Source organism: Halictus rubicundus, chromosome 17, assembly GCF_050948215.1.
Source record: "Halictus rubicundus isolate RS-2024b chromosome 17, iyHalRubi1_principal, whole genome shotgun sequence".
Taxonomy (NCBI): Eukaryota; Metazoa; Arthropoda; class Insecta; order Hymenoptera; family Halictidae; genus Halictus; species Halictus rubicundus.
The window spans coordinates 1,018,420-1,037,393 of record NC_135165.1 but is presented as its reverse complement, the minus strand read 5'-3'; the positions used below and the strand labels follow the sequence as shown (position 1 = coordinate 1,037,393).

At 50.0% G+C, this 18,974-nt stretch overlaps 1 protein-coding gene across 10 annotated transcripts in view; it reads left to right on the top strand.

Moving 5' to 3' along the window:
- Shal (potassium voltage-gated channel protein Shal) overlaps positions 1-18,974 on the top strand; it is a 139,134-nt gene that overhangs the window by 57,093 nt on the left and 63,067 nt on the right. For all 10 annotated transcript variants that reach the window (XM_076802638.1, XM_076802639.1, XM_076802629.1 and 7 more), the window contains exon 3: positions 18,045-18,233. In XM_076802638.1, coding sequence (XP_076658753.1) covers positions 18,045-18,233 — 189 coding nt within the window. The remainder of the gene's footprint in view (positions 1-18,044; positions 18,234-18,974) is intronic.

The following is an 18,974-nucleotide window of genomic DNA, read 5'->3' as shown; positions in this document are numbered from 1 at the left end:
CGTAGGATCGTTTCGAAGGGTGTGTAGAAGTCCTTGGGGATTGCGAGGGCGGCCTAAGGGCAGCTTCCCGACAATTCGCAGCCCTGAAATCGCGCGCTCCGGTCGCCGGTTTCTTTCACCGAGGTGGCCGCGAATCTGCAATGCAGATGCCGTCGCATTTCCATATATGCATGGTCACGCGCGTGTGTTCGTCCCGTTTTCACGGTTTCGGCCGTGTGACGTATCTGCCCCGCGGTCTACGCTTCTACACTTTTGTCGTTCAACTCGCAGAATTCCTCCGCGAAAATGCTCTGCACTCGGGAAGGGTGAAGCATCCCTCTCCCGGGTCCCTCAGCGCTTTGTGACGTTGATTTAAGTGGTACGATAATTGATAGGGAAGTTGCAGACCTGTAGATTATTAGTGTCGATCGATTCTACGCGAAACCACGCTTCTCCTCCTACGTCATGCGTGTCCTAAAAATCGACCCAGTTCCAGCGATTCTTCGTTGAGACAATTAGCGTTCGCGTTCGGGAGACTGGAAAGTGATTCGGATCTTAATAGTTCCTCAATTAGAGTCTCGTTCGAATAAGCGGAGTTCCAGCGTAAGGTACACATTGTTTCAACGACTATTACACCGAGAACGCTACGGGAAGCTCGTCCGGGACAGTTGTCTGGTCTACAACGACCGAATCTACTCGAAACCCCAGGCAAAGGGCTTCCAAACGATTATACGGTTGAACTCCTTTTATGTGATTCGTCCGAGCGGAAGCTGCACCATTTACTGTCTCGTGAACGCTGTAGAAATATATCTAATTTTATCCACCGTTTTTCGTTGAGATAAGTCGCGGCTCAGGAACAGCAATTCCAACAATTTCCTAATTAGAGTCTCTCGTCGCTCTTCCGTAGTGTGCAAACGATTATCGCGCTTCGAATGTTGAAATGGGCCCTTGCGATCGATCGCCCAGTCTACGGGCGGACTAAATCTCCTCTTGATGCTCGAAATGCCGAAGCGCCGAGGTAGACGTTCCATTCAACTCTGAAGTCTGAACTTGTCTGACCCACGACTACCGAATCTACTGTCTCTGCGCACGAGATTCCCATTACCTTCTAGCTCCTCGACAGAAACGTCTCGTTTCGCGAAACCTAAGCGTACTCACCGTAAACGCTCGATGCGCTAACTCAGTTGTCTGACCCCCGACGGCTCAATCTACTGTCCGAGCTTCGAGACACGATTCACGCCAATTTCTACGAGCTCCGAAGGAACGAATTTTCCTCCACGAAGAAAGAAGTTAAAAAGGAAAACGGACCCGGCCTTTCTTCTTCGGCAGCCAAGATTTATGCGGCGACGGAGTCCCGACGGAAGACGGAGTTTGTTTCACGACGAGAGGCTCGCGCGGCCGGGAACTGTTTACGTATGGCAGCTCCTCTCAAATATTTGTTTACCCTTAGCCGGCTGAACTTGCTCGCCGCCGCCTGCAGAATCGATCTCGAACGAGGGATCGAAAGCAAAGACCCGGGACTGCGACGGGTTTTGCCTCGAATGATATTTATTTGACGGGAATCATCATTCGGACTCGTTTCGCGAAATGCTGAGTACATTCGATCAAATTGTCGCCGTAATTGTCCCCTTTCCGAAACTGTTCCCCCGATTTTCTCCATGAGTTATTAGAGGCTTCTTGGTATTTAACGATTTTGTAGACGAAAAGTGGACTCTCGTGGAAAATAAAAATTGCGAGCCTGTGGGAGCTTTCGCGCGGAATATTGTTCGACGAGCGGATTTCCTGTTTTTTTTTCTCCGCGGGAAACAGCCTCCCGCGTCGGCACGATGCAATTTTTAGATTCGCCGCGGCTCGTAAACGCGGTTTAGGAAATTTGTTTTGACGATTAAGTGCTTTACGATTATCGAGGCGCACGGCCATTGAGCCTCCGCGGGGCATTACGTCGTGACGCAAACGGTCCGAGCCCCGGATCAAGAGCTTAAATAATTTTTATTGCGAACTGGAACCGATCTTGCCCGGCTCTCTGACTCAGACGCTTTGTGCGATACCGTTTTAGTTTTTCTTTGAATCACGCTTTTATCGCCGCGGGAGCCTTTGCCGAGGTTCGCTTCGATGTGGATTAAATTTGTGTGTAGGATCCAGATAGAATCTTCATTAGATCTGGCTCAGGTTTCCGTCGTGTGATAGACAAGGAATTTAGATGCGCAGCTCTGTGCAAAATTAAATTGGCAAACAAAGGCTCCGACTTCTCAACTTCCACGGAAGCGGAGGCCACGCGGTCCACAAATTATTCGAACAATAATTATTCAATTTCCCAGGCATTCGAATAACAATCGTCGCGCCTCGAAAGCTGTATTTATTCTAAGGATTTCCCGAGCATGAATTAATTGGCCGAGGCAGCTCATTCATCTTGGATCGGTAATGGTTTCGTGCGGAGGGCTGTTTCTTGAGAAGTTTTTCTCCCCGATGGGGTGAGAGAGAGAGACAGAGAGAGAGAGAGAGAGAGAGAGAGAGAGAGAGAGAGAGAGAGAGAGAGAGAGAGAGAGAGAGAGTCTGAGTGAAAGGAAAAGCAAGAGAAATGGGGGACTATTCCCATCGTCGCAGAATTTACGAGAATTTTATTCGCGCGGATGGCCGAGCCCTGTCCAATGATAAATGGCGGTACGTCAGAAGACGTCAGCGTTGAGAGCGTGCCCGTTTCTCGCGAGATACAAATTATTCAGCACGATAAATTGACTTTGCCGACCGAATGGCCACTTGGAAGCTCCGTTTGCCTCGGAACGAGAGAAATTGCGTTATGGAACGGGCCCGGCCAAACAGAACCGTTCGAGCGAACCACGACTCGATTTCTCTCTCTCTCCCTCTCTCTATTTCTCTCTCTGTGTGTGTGTTCACTCTCTGGTTACAACTTCGTGTAACTCCGTGGAAACGGCAAACACTGGAAACGTACACACGCGGCGTGCTCCGTTATTGACGGCACGACCCGACGCGAGCCGACGCGATTCTCCATGGGAAAACGCATCGAAAATGCGCAATGAAGTTTCCCCGCACGCTGTGTGCTCGAGCAAATCGAACTTTCACGCGACAATTCGTCCCGTTTTCGATCACGCTTTTGTCGAACGACAAAGCACCAAGTGGAAAATCAGTGGACCCGTTAGAGAGCCTATTCGGAAGCTGTGACAGAAATTACAACATCGACGGACGCGTTTTTACTGGTTACTGTGAACGTTCGAAAGTGTGTCTGACTCTGGTCAACTGATTCTACTTTCGATTGACAAAACCCTGCTTTCAAATACAGATTTAAACATTCGGATGTACAAATGATTGTATAAACGTAGATTTTTCGAAATTAACTCACAGAAATGGAAATTTTCCAATAATTTCACTCGCCTGTTAAAGATTTGCATTTTTCATAGCAACCGAGCCCGGAACCTGACTGTTTCACGTGGAACCGCGGCTCCTCGCTTCACACCGAGGATTTTTCCCTCTTCACCACGTATCTGTCTATTCTTAGCGCGAACTCTCGGCACGCTTGCTCCCTTTAAGGTCTCTTTTCTTTCGTGCCATCGCCTTGGATGTTTTCTGGCAAGATAGGGGGACGAGGTGGGAAAGGGTTGAGAAGCCACAGCTTCTGGGGGAAGAAAAAGAAAATAACGAGAAGATACGGGCCGCCACCCTTAAACATTTCGTTTGTTTGCTTGGCTCCGTGATGGCCCGGAGGCCTCTGCCGAAAAAGATACCCGTGAAAATCGCTTGCGGTGGCAGTCAGTAAAAAAAAAAAAGATAGCGATTGCTCATCCTTGTTCAGACGATCCTCTCTCTCGGAGGAGCTTGCGAACATTCTGATGAGACCACGTGCCCGAATTTGCCGTCTTCTCGTTAATTAGATATATTTGGATTAACGCTGAGTCAGCGGATGATTCAACGGAGAAGTTTTGTCTGGCGATCGCGTTCTCGGGGAATTATTCATCGCCGGTATCGCTTGCTCTTATGCCGCTCAGCCACCGTGCAGATTTAATCGACGCTCGATACGCTAATCGGCCTGATCGGCCGTTAAATTTATGAAAATTCCAGCCTCGAGTCCCCGAAGCTTCTTTCCCCTAATTAATTATCGCGGATCACTTCCGCTCATCCGTGGCGACCTTCTTCTGCGACAGAAATTCCTCCGAAGACTACCAACTCTGTGAGCAACCCGTCTTCAGAAATTCTTTTCAGAAAACTTTTGCAGTTTCAGCATCTCGTTGTTAGCATATAATTTCTTCATCGTCGTGGAATTTTGCAAATTTTCTGTCGGACGAGCTCCGCACTTTGAGCATAGACCAGTCTCTTTTCCCTATTGAGAGCTATATTAGCCGCGCGGCTAATGCAGCGTAATCTATCAATCTCGCATCGCTAGTCGCTCCTATAGAGTGATTCATGCGAAGCGATCAATGGAACTGATACCCGCTAGAGCTCGAGAGGATATCGACCTTTCATCTGTTCGTTAACTAGGGCTATTTCGGTCCCGCACTTATATTGATTAACCGTGTGCTATATCGAGCGATATAATTAGTTACACGATCTTCTCGCAAGTAGCTATCGCGCACAACTTGTCCAAAGAATGTTGGTCGTTTCCATTTTTCGTCTCGCGTATTTGATGCGTTCCGGTTGTGACACCCGCCCTCAATAGGACGCGATAGTGCACGGAAAGGGAGCGCAAGTAGGGTCGCAAAAGGAAGCTCAGAAGGTCCCCCCCCCCCCGTGAAACCAACGTTTCTGGAGACAAGACGCGAGAGAAAGCGAGGGGATCGACGAGCGAGCATGATTGACGCCTGGCACGATAAAAGGAGCCGTCGAAATCTTTCACAGTTGGCGGAGGGAGAAAAAATAATCGAAGCGTTCGCGAGAGCTCTCTCGGCAAGAGAGTATTTCCTATTTCTCTCCTCTTCCGATCTTCGCTATTTATCCGATCCTCTATTTTTCGCTTCTCTTCTCCGATTTCTCTCCGTCCCTCGTTGTTTCCACTATCTCTTTCCTGGCATCCTTTTCTACATTTCACTATCGCGGTCTCTCTTCCTCGGTTTCCCTCTATTTTCTTTCTGCCTTTGTCTCCCTCTGTTTTCACTACACATTATTGACTCCATCAATTTTTCTCCACTGTTTCTCTCCCTGTATTTTTGTTCCACCCTCGATTTCCCCCTTTACATTCCCGCATCAGCTTCTCGTGCAGTTTCTCTGTATCCTCCACTGTTTCTCTGGCCGTCCTCCCGTTCCTTTTGCCCATTGTATCTCCTATTTCAGGCACCGTCTCCTTCTTTCTCGTCTCTCAGTTTCTCCGCTTCTCTCTCTCTCTCTCTCTCTTCTCCGCCATCTTTCCGGCCGGTTTCCCCGCGTGTCTCGGCAGTTTCGATCGTTACTCTTCATGATCTTCTGTTATTCCGTCTCGGTTTCCCCGGCGATCCCGGTCGTAAACAGAACAGTGTCAGAGGCTCGCGGTTGGCCAGTGACGTCAACGGGCCAACGCGGGCTCGTGCGGTTTAATCACGGCGTGTTCTTTCCAGGCTACGAACACGGCCAGTGCACCCCGGCCGAGACGCGGCGGAACGACCGCGTCACCGGCGTCACGCTATTCTTGAACGCGCTAAACACGGCCGCACTTTCAAACAGTTTACGCGCTACCGACGTCAATAAAGATCGCTTGGCCGGATCAATCGCTACCGGGAACCCATTCGCGCGCACGTACACGCCAGCCGGACCCTAATTCGATAAACAATCCGAACATTATTGTTGCCCGCCGTTGGACACCGCCCGTGAATTTGACGCCTTCTAATTTGGAAAACGTTAAATCCGATCCCGTAAATCGCTGCTTCTTAAATTGCGAAAAGTCCTTTCAATTTTTAATATTGGACGGATTCCGCGAATTTTTGTTTTCTTGAGAAATTTTATAAAGTTGAAAATGGTGTGTCGACGCCCTTAAATTGTTTTATTCTCTCGACCGTTTTGAGTTGCACAGCTAGTCACTGTTGTCGAGTACTTTTAATGCCACCGTCTGTGCCTTTTAACACGTTCGTCGCCGCGTCACCCATATGTGGGTGACGGAATTATTTGTGCAACTAAACTTGATTAGGATCTGTAACACGCGAGAAAGTTGGAGGATTACTCGGTATCACACATTTAATTTTCTGCAATTTTTATTTCATTCAATAACTTACTTTGATGTTGTGGAATTTTTGGGGTCTCTAGTTGGGCGTTCGAAGTGTTAATCGCGGAAGTAGAATAGGGACAGTTTGAGTCAGACGAGGTAAATATTTTTCTTTCGCCGTAAAGATCCGCGATCTATTCACGAAATAGTCCAGATGAGACGTCATGCTTCGATCTCAGGATCGAAAAAGAGCTTCTCGACCGATACAAATCTGTTAATAGAAAATGTTCCTACTGTGTTTGTGATTCTAAATTTCCCCTATCTCCGGCCGGCGAAGCACACTTTCTAACAAATCACAAAGCAACCAACGTCACGAGAGCATTTCTTCATACAATCCGAGCAGTAGAAGCGGCCGTCGTAGTCAGCCACAGAAGTCTGCAACATGGAATCATTACGTCGTCGTTGATTAACCATCGCACATCCGGGTCGAGGGTGTTGCGCGCGGAAAGAGCAGCGCCTCTAAAGCTTTACCAAGCAAAATAGAGAACGTCGAAGATTGTTTGTTGCAATAGCGGGCTAGCGAGGGGGCGAAGTAATCGTAAAGTATAGGTATTACGCGAGCGGAGGGTCAAACATTTTCCACTTCCACTGGGAAATTTATCGGTATCGGGAAGGGGAAGCTTTCCTGTAAGAACGATCTGTTCAATGTAGAGCCACACCTATAATACGTGTTTCGCCCGCGTCTTTACACGTTCAATTATTTTTCTTGCGAATTCTCGCGCCGTATTTTCTTCCATTCCGACGTCTCCGCGGGAATTTATCAGCTCGCGGATTGCATCATCAGCCGCAAAAAATTCTCGGTGAACCTTCACTGGCAACGGAACCGAAACAACATTCTCGCCGGAGAATTCTCGATAATTTTAAACGCGGCTTTTTATCCGCAACGTCTCTGCATCCGCGCGAGCAAAAACTTGCTCGACTTTCTTGCGGAAGTGCACGGTCCAATTTTCATGTTTCACACGGAGGAGAAAGGCCCCCTCTAGAAAACGGGAAAATTGTTTCCTTATGCCAAGAAAAATTCGTGAACGAATCGGGCTTGCGTGTCAAATCGAAACGGAACTCTTGTCGTCGATTCGCAGAATTTAATTAAGAAAAACAAAAAACGGGGAAAGGTGAAAGATAAGTTTGCCGGAACGGAGGAGATTTTCTTGGGAAACAAGAGCCGGCCGGAGGCGTCGAAAGAGAAATCTGTGAAACACCGAGCTCAATTATTTAAAACGAGTTTGCCGGTCGCCCGGATTCCCGATAATCGATCTTAATGAACGCCGTTGCTCGGCGCTTCGATTCTCTCTGCGGAAAAAGAGAAAAAAAAATGAAAAAGAACCGAGGAAAAGGAACAGAAAAAAAAGGAAGAAAGGCACGGACGAAGCGGTAGAGGGAAAGAGGAAAAGAGACAAAAGGATCGGGGGCTTTTAAAAATAACTACCTCGATGGGCGCGCCGCGACCAGGCGGCAGAATAAAAAGGAAACGATCGGCGTGATCCCATCGTGGGGGTTCGAGGACGCCTGTCAACGGGTTTCGCAGCTCGTAAAACACGTCCGCGTGCGTTTCGCTGGCCGCGTACGTTCGATAAATCAAATCGGGCTAGATACTACCGCTTAAATTACTGCCGACTCGCTGTCGTTCCGTTATTGCGCCGTTAAAACGTCGATTTACGTGACCGCGTCGCTCGGAATGCGGATCGGCTCGAAGAACCCGAAAATTTTGAGGGAGGACTGCTTCCCCCAAAACGATTCATCTCCGCGGGATTTTTGACGCGTCCCGAGAGGAGAATCATGTGGGATCGCGAAGGATTTACGGGGGGAGCGGCGAGAGAATGTAGGGACCAGGCGGTTATAACGGTAATTAACGGCTGGTAATTAGCGAGGGCTGTTTCGAGGCCGTTTTCGGATCATCGGCCGTGTTATGAGCGGCGTTACGACCGGCTTAACGATTAAAGGCCGCCGCGTGTTTGCAGCGGGAAAAATGCGACCGCGTGAATTTCCGGTTTATATAAATCCTCGAATTACGGTGGTGGAGCGATCCGTCGGTTTTACCGCCGGCTCGGCCGACCGACGTTTATACAAAATTCACGTCTTCTCGCGAAGTCGCGGGATTTATCGGCACCGCGAGCCGCGGCAGCTCAAAATTTCCCGCGAACCGTCGCGTCGGCCTCCAGCGCTCGTAAACTTCCCTTCGGAACGTTTCGCAGCATTCGCGCGAACATCATTCCAGAAACCGCTTCTCGCGCGCGCCCTTTCTGCGATCTTTTCTCGGTAACGCGAGTCAATACCTCCATCAAACTGTTTTCGAAAAACACCAAAATTAGGCGCGACGTTAACAGTATTCTCAATTCTCGTTTCGAGGAAACCGATTTTTTAAGAGTGCGAACTCCTTTCTCGGCTCGAAGTGATTGAACGTGGCCCGGACGTAAATGGAGCAGCGAGTAGAAGTTCGAGTTACCAAACAGATAGCCCGGGTTCGAGTTCTGTCATCCCCTATCCATTTTCAATCGACTTTTATCAGCTCGTTCATAAATCCTCGGCGGAGACGATTCTATAACACACAGGAATCGTAGAAAATAATTCTGCATTTATCAGAGCTTTCGGAGGGCTTGAAATTGTAAAATCATACCTTTCCCAGCATAACCGGACGAACCAGGGTCAAACCTGCGGCAAACGATCTCACCGGGCCGCGCGCGCGACTGATGACGGCAGTCGTGAAGCAACGCGTTAAACTAATCGCGGCTAATTAGTACGCGACGGAGATCCGATTGGTGGAAATCGTGTCACGTCGCCGGGCCGATCGAATATTCAAATGGGCGGGCGGCTGGCGACATAAGTCGATTTCAGTGTGCGCGCGCGCCATAATTCCGAACAGATGTTTCGAAATTTCCGGTCCCGGGTAAATTGCAACCGTGTGTGCCGGCCACATGAGTCGCAGTCGCGCTAAATACTGTCCCGTCGAGCAATTAATGTTCCATTTATAACGTTCGAATCGCGTGCTCGCACCTGCGGAGGTGAAACCGGAAAAACATCCATTTTTTTTCGAGTTTGGTATATCGATCCGTACGCGTCCGATAAATTAGCGTGGCCAATCCTGAGTCGTCCGGGACACAGTTTCTGCGGAATTCCGTCGGAGTCGGTTCACGGTTTCCTGTTATGCTTCGCGCACAATGCTCGGCCGGCCGATCACAATGGAATTATCGAGTCGCGGCCGGCAACAAGGACCGTTTGCTTTTTCTCTCTCGTTTCTACCCTGGTCGTCGTTCTTTTTATTTTCGGCTGCGGGGAAACAAAACGCCGCGCGCACCCTCGAGGACGACCCGCCGGATTCCTTTGATCGCAGCGCGCCAGTCGATTACCTTTGTTCCGAGCCGATATTCGGGATATTACGCGCCGCGATAAATGTTCCTCGCGGAACAATGCCGGCCCGAGAGCGCCCGATTTCTCCGAGCGGATTAACTCCTCCTCCTCTTCTCTCTCTCTCTCTCTCTCCCTCTCTTTCCCCGTTAAAGAGACTTTTAATTGGAACTCTTTACGCCGCCGTGGAAATCGACTTCGCCGACGCGATCGTTTCGGCCCGAGCGTGTCTCAATGGAAATAAAAGCGCCGAGCGCTCGTCCAATTATTTAATGAAACTTCCGGAAATCCGCCGAGGACCTTTCTTCGCCCTCCGAGGGCAAGTGGCTCGAACAAAGCCCCTCTGTTTGCGATATCGGCTGTTTCAGGGAAATGCAAGCTTCGCAGAGAAAAGGGTCTGTCTCAGCCATTTGCAATGCGAGCAACAATGCCCTTTTAATCGGCGTCTTACAATTTAGTTTTAGGGAAACTAGGAACTCGGCTGGACTAGTAACTTCTAATCGGTCTTTGTTTAGCACTTGAAGAAACGACTGATGACGTTTTCCTCTGATCTCTGATTGACGATAGAATTATTTTTCGTCCACCTCTGGCAGTCTCAAGTCCCGGTTTCGGTGGTCCTGACGGATCTATCAGTTTGCCCGTCAATTTGTGCAGGGGTCAATGATGTATTAATGATTTCCGCGTGGAAAGAGGACCGGCGACATTTATCAGCGTCCGACAGAGCGTCGCCGGGGAAGGACCGGAAGTAGCAGAGGTTCGAAAACGTATTCAAACGTGGCACAATATCGCGTGTGCGGAAGCGGGAGAACGAAGTTGTTCCCTGAAGCGTATCTGCGCGGCGCACCCCCTGTTCCAAACACCTCTGAATCGAACAATTCAAACGGGACTCGCGTGTACGGCTCGAATACGCGCGGCCGATAACAATTTTCGCTTGCGGAGCCGCGTCGCCGAGCCGCGAATAATACCGAGGAAGCGTCGGAGACGCCTCGAGCTTAAAGACGGGCACAGACATTCTGACGTGACGTTCAGAAAATTTTCTGACAGAAATCGTCAATGCTTTAGCGAAAGACAAACTGACTCTGATCGATATTTAAAAATTTACGTGGTCAAATTGGGTAGGTCCACTATGGTCGTCGCGTTAACGTTCAGCAACTAATACTCACAGATTTGATTGATAATCGAAGCAGAGAGAGAGTTCAGTGTAGCATCTGTCTGGCTGGCACACGATCACAAGAAAGGGTTTCAGTGGTTCGTAAACAGATTAGACACGGTGATCGCGATCGAGTAATCCTTAGCCGTCAGAGAATTCTCCATCGCGTCGCTTAAGCATTCCCTTTGATCGGTGGGCCCTTTGCAATCCTTCCGCGCGGGGAACCCACCGGTAATGCACAGGAAATTCGATTACCAGCTGCGTGTTTGCATGCGATTTTCTTCTGGCCGAAGCCCTCATCCGGGTTTCGTTCTCGGCTGATAATTACCGGCGATACTGCGGAATTAAATTGCACTTTTAATGGCAGGCACAGATACGATACTTTTTTTTTTGAGAAGGAACGGATCGATTCACGTACAGCAAGATTCATGATTAATTCGCGAAAATGATATTCCTTGAATGTCGGTACAGGCCCAGCATTGACTCGCGCGATGTCGCGAAAATGTTCGCATTAATTCGAGCCATTTTATGGAAATGGCCGGCGTAAATGGCCGACGGAGCACGCTTCACTTCGACGCGGGCGCGAAGCGGAGCGAAACGGCGCGAAGCGGGCGAGTTTTTCCTCGGCCGAACCGGAGAATATTTTCAGTGCGGCACTTTACTATTTTAATTTTCAATGCCCGCCGAAAAGTAGGTCTTTCGCACTCCATCCCGGAGGCCCTTTCTCGGGGAACGGGAAAGGCCGCGCCCCATTCAGCCGTCCGTGACCCGCGCGCGTTATTTGTCGACATTCGCTTAATTAACTTAGTCGTCGTCGTCGGCTAACCCGAAAACTCGTTGGATTCCGTGCGCGCGCCCTTTCCTCCCCGCCCTTCGCTCCCTTTCTATTTCCTCTCTGTTATCGGTCCCGCGGCATCCGCGTTTCCTCATCTTCATTGGATTAATCGTCGAGAGCCACGCGATACTTCCGACACCGAGCCCGTGTGTCCCTGCACCGATGGCATTTCTCCGATTTTCTACCCGTCGCGCGCAAGGGTAAAAAGGGACGGTGAAGGGGCGAGAGAGAGAGAGAGGGACACACGGAACCCCTGCCAGGAATCTCGGTCTTGGATCCGAGCCGGGGAAACCACGCTCGAGGAGACGGAAGTGCAGAGTTTATGGAGATAAGGGGGGTGCAAGTGTCTGGAAGAGTTAGGTCCGAGTGGTTTCTTTGCATGCGGTTCCATGCTATCGTTCGATCGAGCGGTTCCATGCTATCGTTCGATCGAGCGGTTCCTCTTGTTGCTGGTAGCATGCTGGTCGATAGGCCGTGCGTACTTTGTTATTCTCAACGCCGTCTTCTATGTTTGTTACCGCAAATGTGCAGAAAACCAGCCAGTGGACTGTGCGAACTTGTAGCGAATTCAATTTCGATCTGTCCTGGAAATAAAAATTTCTGAACATCGCCGAAACATATACGAAAGAGTACACTTAACGATCCAAAAGTAATATTCAAAAGTATTGCAGAAATATAGAGAAGCCTGTGGTTGGACGAAGACAAATTGCTTCCGCCATTTCCATTCGAATGGAAAAAGATTGGAGACGTGCCGAAGTCACCGCGAGCCCCGTAACAAGTTGTATTATATTCGAAAAGGTTCCGAAAGCTGGCAGGGTTTCGGAGATCATGCGCCTATAATGTTCCCCGATACGCATCGTTGGCAGATACGCGGAAGGATCCGAGTAGGATTCGCGCAGGGAATTAATCGACATCGCCGCTAATTAATTCGGTTATGAGTACCGGTTTTTATCCGGCTTGCTGGACGACAGCTACTACCTGTTGTCTCGTATCAAATTAATTAACCATCGACGCGCTGCGAGGACCGGCCTTAATTCTATAATACTAATTAGTCCGATGGAAACTCCCTAGTTTCCGAAACATAATCCGCCCGAATATATTGCGAAATATATAGCAAGACTCTCTAACGTGCATCCGACGTGTTCATGGAAAGAATATAAAATAATTAACGTCTGCCATGGCTATCGGAGTTGCTAACTCTTTCAGAACTCGTAGAGTGCACCACCTTAATCCTGCTCAACTTTATAATTCGATTTCCCTTTCCAAACTTCAGATAGCCAGATCATCGTCAATTTTCAAAATTCAAGGAGTACATTCTCGAAACTCTGTTCTCCGAGAAATTGCCACAACATGTTCTCCTCAAACTGCAGACGTCTGCAACTTGGTCGAATTTTGCGAGTTCAGGGATGTTGCTTCGGGATCGCGAAGATCCTGTTCCCGAGGGAACCGGTACAAAAGTAATCAATTTCTTTCCGCGAGCCCATTAATCCCCCCACAACCTGTTAGCAGGTTTTTTTCTGCCGGGGCTCGCGAAAGATCGCTGGCCGGTCGCCAGGAAATTTCAGTTTCCCGTTTCCGGTTTGCGCGAGTCGCAAGGGCAGCCCTCCGCGATCGATCATCCGGTGACCGATGACACGGGACCTTCCGCGTCGTTGCTCGTTTCCGGTTCCCTTCGTCCACCGAATGACCGATGCGCTCAGTCATCCCTCTGCCATCGTCGCTGCCCTCGTTCTCCCTGGAACGAGCAGCTTTTCGTCCGGCAAATGCTCCGCGAACCGCACCGCGCTCCTTTCTAACAACGGATCATAGTGTACCCGCCATTAAAAAAAATAATCCATCGCTGTTTCCCTTTTGATCTGTCCGCAATGTCGAGCGGGTCGCTCGGAAACCCCTCCCGTTGGCACGCAAACTGGCAAAATGGAAATCTGTTCAGCGACTTTTCCGAATCATCTCTGACTCCTTGAAAAATCCGAAAGAAAAGGCAACGCACCTCAAATAAATATCCGTTTCTAACTCTTCCAATTCAGTCGCAGTTTCGTTCGCGCATGAAATCCGCAGTCCAGCCATTACATCTGAAACAAAAAGCATTTAGAAGGAGGATCGCGATTCGGTTACAAAAGCCGCGAGGATCTGGAAACAATGCCCTTGGAACGGAACCCACGCGGTTTTTGCTTATCTTCTGGAAACAATCCATCTTTCGTCGGTGTATCCGGCGTGGTCCTCTTTTAATAGATCACTCTGCGCCAACCGTTCCGATGCAGTTTTCCTTTTTTGTCTCGAGATCGCTCTTGTCTTCGACTTCTGTTTGTCCGTACGATAACTGTTGTAACCGAGCCAAGCGGTTCGTGTTTTGCTCCTCGCCGGACCTTCGTTGTCACGTGGTTGCGGCATTTGATGTCCTAGCTGTGACAGCGTCCTGGTTTCGCGGTGATAGCAAACGAATTCGTCGTGTGTCTACAAAAAAGAAAATAAAATATATTCCAAAAAAAAAAAAAAGAATTGTCTGTCAATACGCAAATCGTCAAGAGCCTCGCGGAAACGAGGCTCTGTTTCGCGTCCGATATTCGCGTCGACAGCGCGGTGGTCGATTCGACTCGCGATTCGCAAACATTCGCGCGCGTTTCCTCTTTCCGGCGGCAAACAGTGCGTCGGCCGATGGTTGAATTACGGTGGATCGGCTTTCGCGGCTCGCCGGCCTCTAATTATAGAGCGGCGAATGCATCGGTGCTAGGAAGCCGCCTCCTCGGTGTTTACCATATTTATATCCGGGCGCGCGAATCGTATATTTTCGCGAGGTTCCGCGCTGCCTCGGCCGAGAGCACGCACGCACGCACGCACGCCCACGCGTCAGCGAGGTGTCACGCGGCGCGAGGCTATGCCCGCGGATGTTTACGCGGGCCGACCGCGGGCTGCGAAATGTCAGGAAGCTGTCCTCGGATGCAGTTTCGACCACCGCCGCCTGCACTTTCCGCGACGGCTCGCGAACTGCATCGCCGTCGACCTCGCTGCAACCAGTGCCTCGCTCCGTTTCGCAAACACAGTCGCGCCTTCGAGAAACTATATGCACCCGCCTCGCGGCTACGGATCTCGATCGACCGCCGCATTCCCCTTTGCACTTCCGAAGTTCATTTTGCGCACGCGAGAACCCGCTCCGAGGAATCTGTTTGTTTTTCGCCGAAGGATGAATGGAATTTATTGTTTTTAAAACGTTTCTCTCCTCTCGACTCTAAACAAGCGTGCATCGATCGACAGAGAAACCGCCGGCACCGTGAAAACAAATTCCTGTACATTGCTGTGCTCGATTCTGCGGATGGCGTGAAGTAGGACGTTGCTGAGAATCTTTGCCATGCTCGAAAATTCAAGCGGGGGTAGTTTCGCACTTTGCTCAAGGAAATTTTACAACGAGATCCACGAGTCCCGATAAGCCCGGAATATGGGCAAACCCGGCACCGGCTGTTATCACAACTCGCCGACGGGACGATTCAGATTGGTATCGGGCTGGATACGGGACGTGTACAGTTTTATTATCGATTTGTAAAAGAGGGGCGAGAAAAAGCACGAGTTAATTTCGTCAACCGAGGATTATCGCCTGCGAAAATCGGCGCGAGCGTGATGGAGGAAACGGTCGCACGGTCGAGGGGTGGTTTCCGTGACGTCCGATCGTTTCGTTCGACACGGTCCGTCAGAGTAGGCTAGCGATGGTCGCGCGAATCCCTACGGGCTTTGCTAGGCTCGCGGAAGTCGTGTGCATAGCACGTTAAAGGGAAATAACGCGTTAATGATGGATCCGCCGCGCCGGGTAGTCTCCTCGCGTTGCACCGTCGCTACGACGTCGTTCAACTCGCGTTCTTTATGTGTTCCGTGCAACAAGCCCCGTACAATGCCGCGCCGAGATGCGGGTGTTCGCCGCGAGATAAATGTTACAACGCCGCCGCGCCCGTAAATTACATTGACGCGAAATATCGCCCGGCTGTCCGGCAAGGAATACACGCCCTGCTCGTGGAACCGAGTTTCTCGCAGAGCGACATTACCGGGATAAGGAGAATTCACGAAGAAACGCTTCCCAGGATGTGTCTGTCCTTTAAAGCAGAAGCTGTTCTACTTAAAATACTTTTAGCCCGAACCCTCGCCGAGAGAAATACGTGGCACCAAGTGTACGTAGCGGAGAGACCTCGACGGAGCAGATAGTAGAGTACTCGGCTTCCCACCCGGAACGACCAGGGTTCGATCCTGGCTTTGCCGATTCCGTTTTTTCGGGATTACTATTGAATGATGGAGACGATTCCAGGGTGTCAAATTCAAACGGATATATTCCCAAGGTCTTTCCAAGAGAATGCAAAGGGCCAATATTCCCAAGGTTTCCCAGGAAATGCAAAGAGGAAGCACTATTCCTAATAAGGGCCTTTAGAATGCTAAGGACCAGGAATCCTGAATTACTAGGATGAATGGGAAATGAGTAATTCTAGGGCATTAAGGGCCCCACAATCCTCAGGGTTCTGAGAATTGCAATGGTTTGCAGGAGTAGATCCAAAGAAGGGCTGTTTTAATATTCCCTTAGGACTGAACGCAGAGAGTTTTCAGATACCGTCGAATGTACCCCGATTCTGAAGCTGCAGATCAGAAAACTAGTCAGTCCAACTACATAATTTAACGTCCTCGCGTCTCAGTACAAATGCCTTCCTCTAAATAGAAAGAGGAGCTCAGCCTCAAAGGACACTACGTAGATAAAATAAGTAACAAAAAAGATGGGGCCGAAAAAGTAAGTCAAGCACGTACCGCAGATTTTTCTTAGAGGAGGGAAATCGTCCAGAGAGAATTGTCGCAAGGGAATCTCACGGGCGGCGTCGTGGTGTGTAAAGTTCTCCTAACGAACAGCTTTATCTCGCGTTATTTCACAATTACGCAATGGAATCTTCGCGAGTCCCGCGAGGCCCAGGCAAAGGAAGAAAGGCTTCCTTCCGGATGCGGACGAGCCGGGAGAGAAAAGTTTCTCTTCGTCCTCAGCCACACCGAATTATCATCATATCTCGTTACGAACGCCGCGGAATCGTCTACTGACAAACGGGGGAATTCTTGCCGCAGCTCCTAGGGAGCTCGGGCGGTGCTTTCGTTGACAAATTTATTCCTGCTGGTGCGACTGTTACCCGCAATCGGCGCGGGTCTTCGAGGCTCGCATCGCGGATGCAAAGCTGCTTTAAATCGAGCTAAGAGCCGCGATACTTCGACGAAAATTGAACTCGTCGACGCTCGAGGATATTATCTCGATGGGAAACCCCGTTGTTCACTGTTTCCGAGTTCAGAAACGTATCGTTTCCCATTCTTGGTTAGAGTATCGCTGGATTTTCGGTTGAAAGTTGGCGATACCTGACCTGTTGCAAATTGGTGAAACGAAATCGGAGAGCGCGAGAGATTCGTTGATATTTAAGCCGGCGTAATAGCAATGACGGTGACGACAATGACGATACCGTTCACGCCAACGTATAGCTGACCTCAATATTACGAATTGGGCGCTGTTTAGAGGCGTTGGTCGCAACGCTAACTATCGTTAGCTTTCAGTATCGACCTGGCAAAGGGGCCGTTGCGGTTCCCAGCTGTTCCGACGATGTTGAAACGTCGGAGGCGAGGAAGAAGTCGAAAAGCCGACGGTTCGAGCATAATCGTTCCGGAAACGAGCCTGGACGCGTTCCGAGCGTGGAATCGGAGCGGCGTCGCGTGTTCGCGGCTTCTGAATGGGCGCGCGGTAATTTCCCGCGGAAAATCGCCGCTAAAAGCTTAATTGACCGTGGGGTAGGCAGCCCCGATGAGCCGCCTCGGAGAGGGAAAAAGGAGAGAAACAAGCGGACAATGCGTCGTTGTTAGTCTAATGACTTGTTCCGCTCGAATTCTCGTTCCCGGGCAGAGCGGCGGCTGATGCGTTTCCAGCGTCGTCGTCGTCTTCGTCGCCAGCCCTGCGATTTTCGTCGCTCCCCGACGCGCGGTTCTCGCGCGTTCCTCCCCATTGTTACCGTCGCGAGACAATTTCGCCAAGCCTGGAAAGACACGCGGTCTCCTCTCTCGCGTCGCTTTGACTCGGCCTCCTTTTCTCTCTCTCTCTCTCGCCCCCTCTCTCCGCCTGTCCAGGGGTCTCTCCGGGTTCTCGTTCGAGCGTTAACTTTCTTTCCGCTTCCCGCGTTCCCTCGCACCTGGTTCGCTTCCAACAGCCGAATTCAGTTTTCACGAACTTTTCTACACCGTTGGGCGTTCTTCTTCTCCGGAGACATTTACGTATCTCGTTTGTTCGAGACACGGTCGCTTTAAAAATAGTTCTCGCTGCACCTGCCAGCGCCTCGCACCGTTTTCTAGCGAGTTTTCAGGAAGGTGATGGAATTCCGCGAGATTTGACACGTTTCAGCAAAGTATACAGTGGCACGTGGTATTTGAAACACACGCAATTTTTTTGACTAATCTGACAGCAAAAATGCGAGGTCCTCTTTCCCCCGTCTAGCGTTGACTTTCATGCGTTCCGTCTCTTCTCTTTGGTTGTTTAATAATTGTGATTTTTGTGTTGTTCCTTGCAGAAAGCCAGATTAGCGCGCATCAGGATCGCGAAAGCGTCGAGCGGAGCGGCCTTCGTGAGCAAAAAGAAGGCGGCCGAAGCCCGTCTGGCCGCGCAGGAGAGCGGCCTCACGCAGGACGACAGTTACAAGGAGGAGGACATTTTCGAATTGCAGCATCACCATCTGCTTCGTTGTTTAGAGAAGACCACGGTGAGTGAAACTCTCTTTTCTTCTTAAATTCATCTTCTAAATTCATCTGAAAGAATAACAATATCGTTCTACAAAAGTTCTATTTAATAATTTCCCGGAAGATCTTTTAGCGGCGCGCAAACTGAATGTTAACAGGACGGTGACGCGCGATTTTAATACATTTTCCCCCGTTCGAGCTCGGAAAGTCGAAGAGACGCGGAGCGTCATGTTTTCGGTGGATCCGAATAGATCGAGGAACGCGTTGAATTTCAACGATACGCCCGGAGGATAGATCGTACGCGATCTGACTTTCCCGAAAGGCGCAGTGCACTCCGCGGAACGGATAGCCCCCGGTCGTTTAATCGATGCATCCTTGACCGAGAACTTGCAATTAACACGATTTCCGTGGAAATTCAGGCTCGAGTGGCCACCGAGACGCGCGGGCTTCAATTCACGGAACGCGAGGCTGACCTATTTATCAGAGCTTTCGACAACCGAGTTTCGGCTTTGCTACGGTTTAAAACGGTGGACTTAACAGTGAAGATCGTTTGGCGAGACGTCAACGTTTCGGCACGGTCCTGCACCAGGAATATTGCAATTCATCTGGCCGATCGTTTCGACACCGTTCTGATCGAGAATCTGACGGAGAATTCGAAAGGAACCACTCAAATTAAATTACGTTAACCGGTGATACGGCGTTATTTCGTGGTTAGTGTTCGATTTTCAATTTTTATTTCGCCACCGAAATGAGTCGCGGAAGAA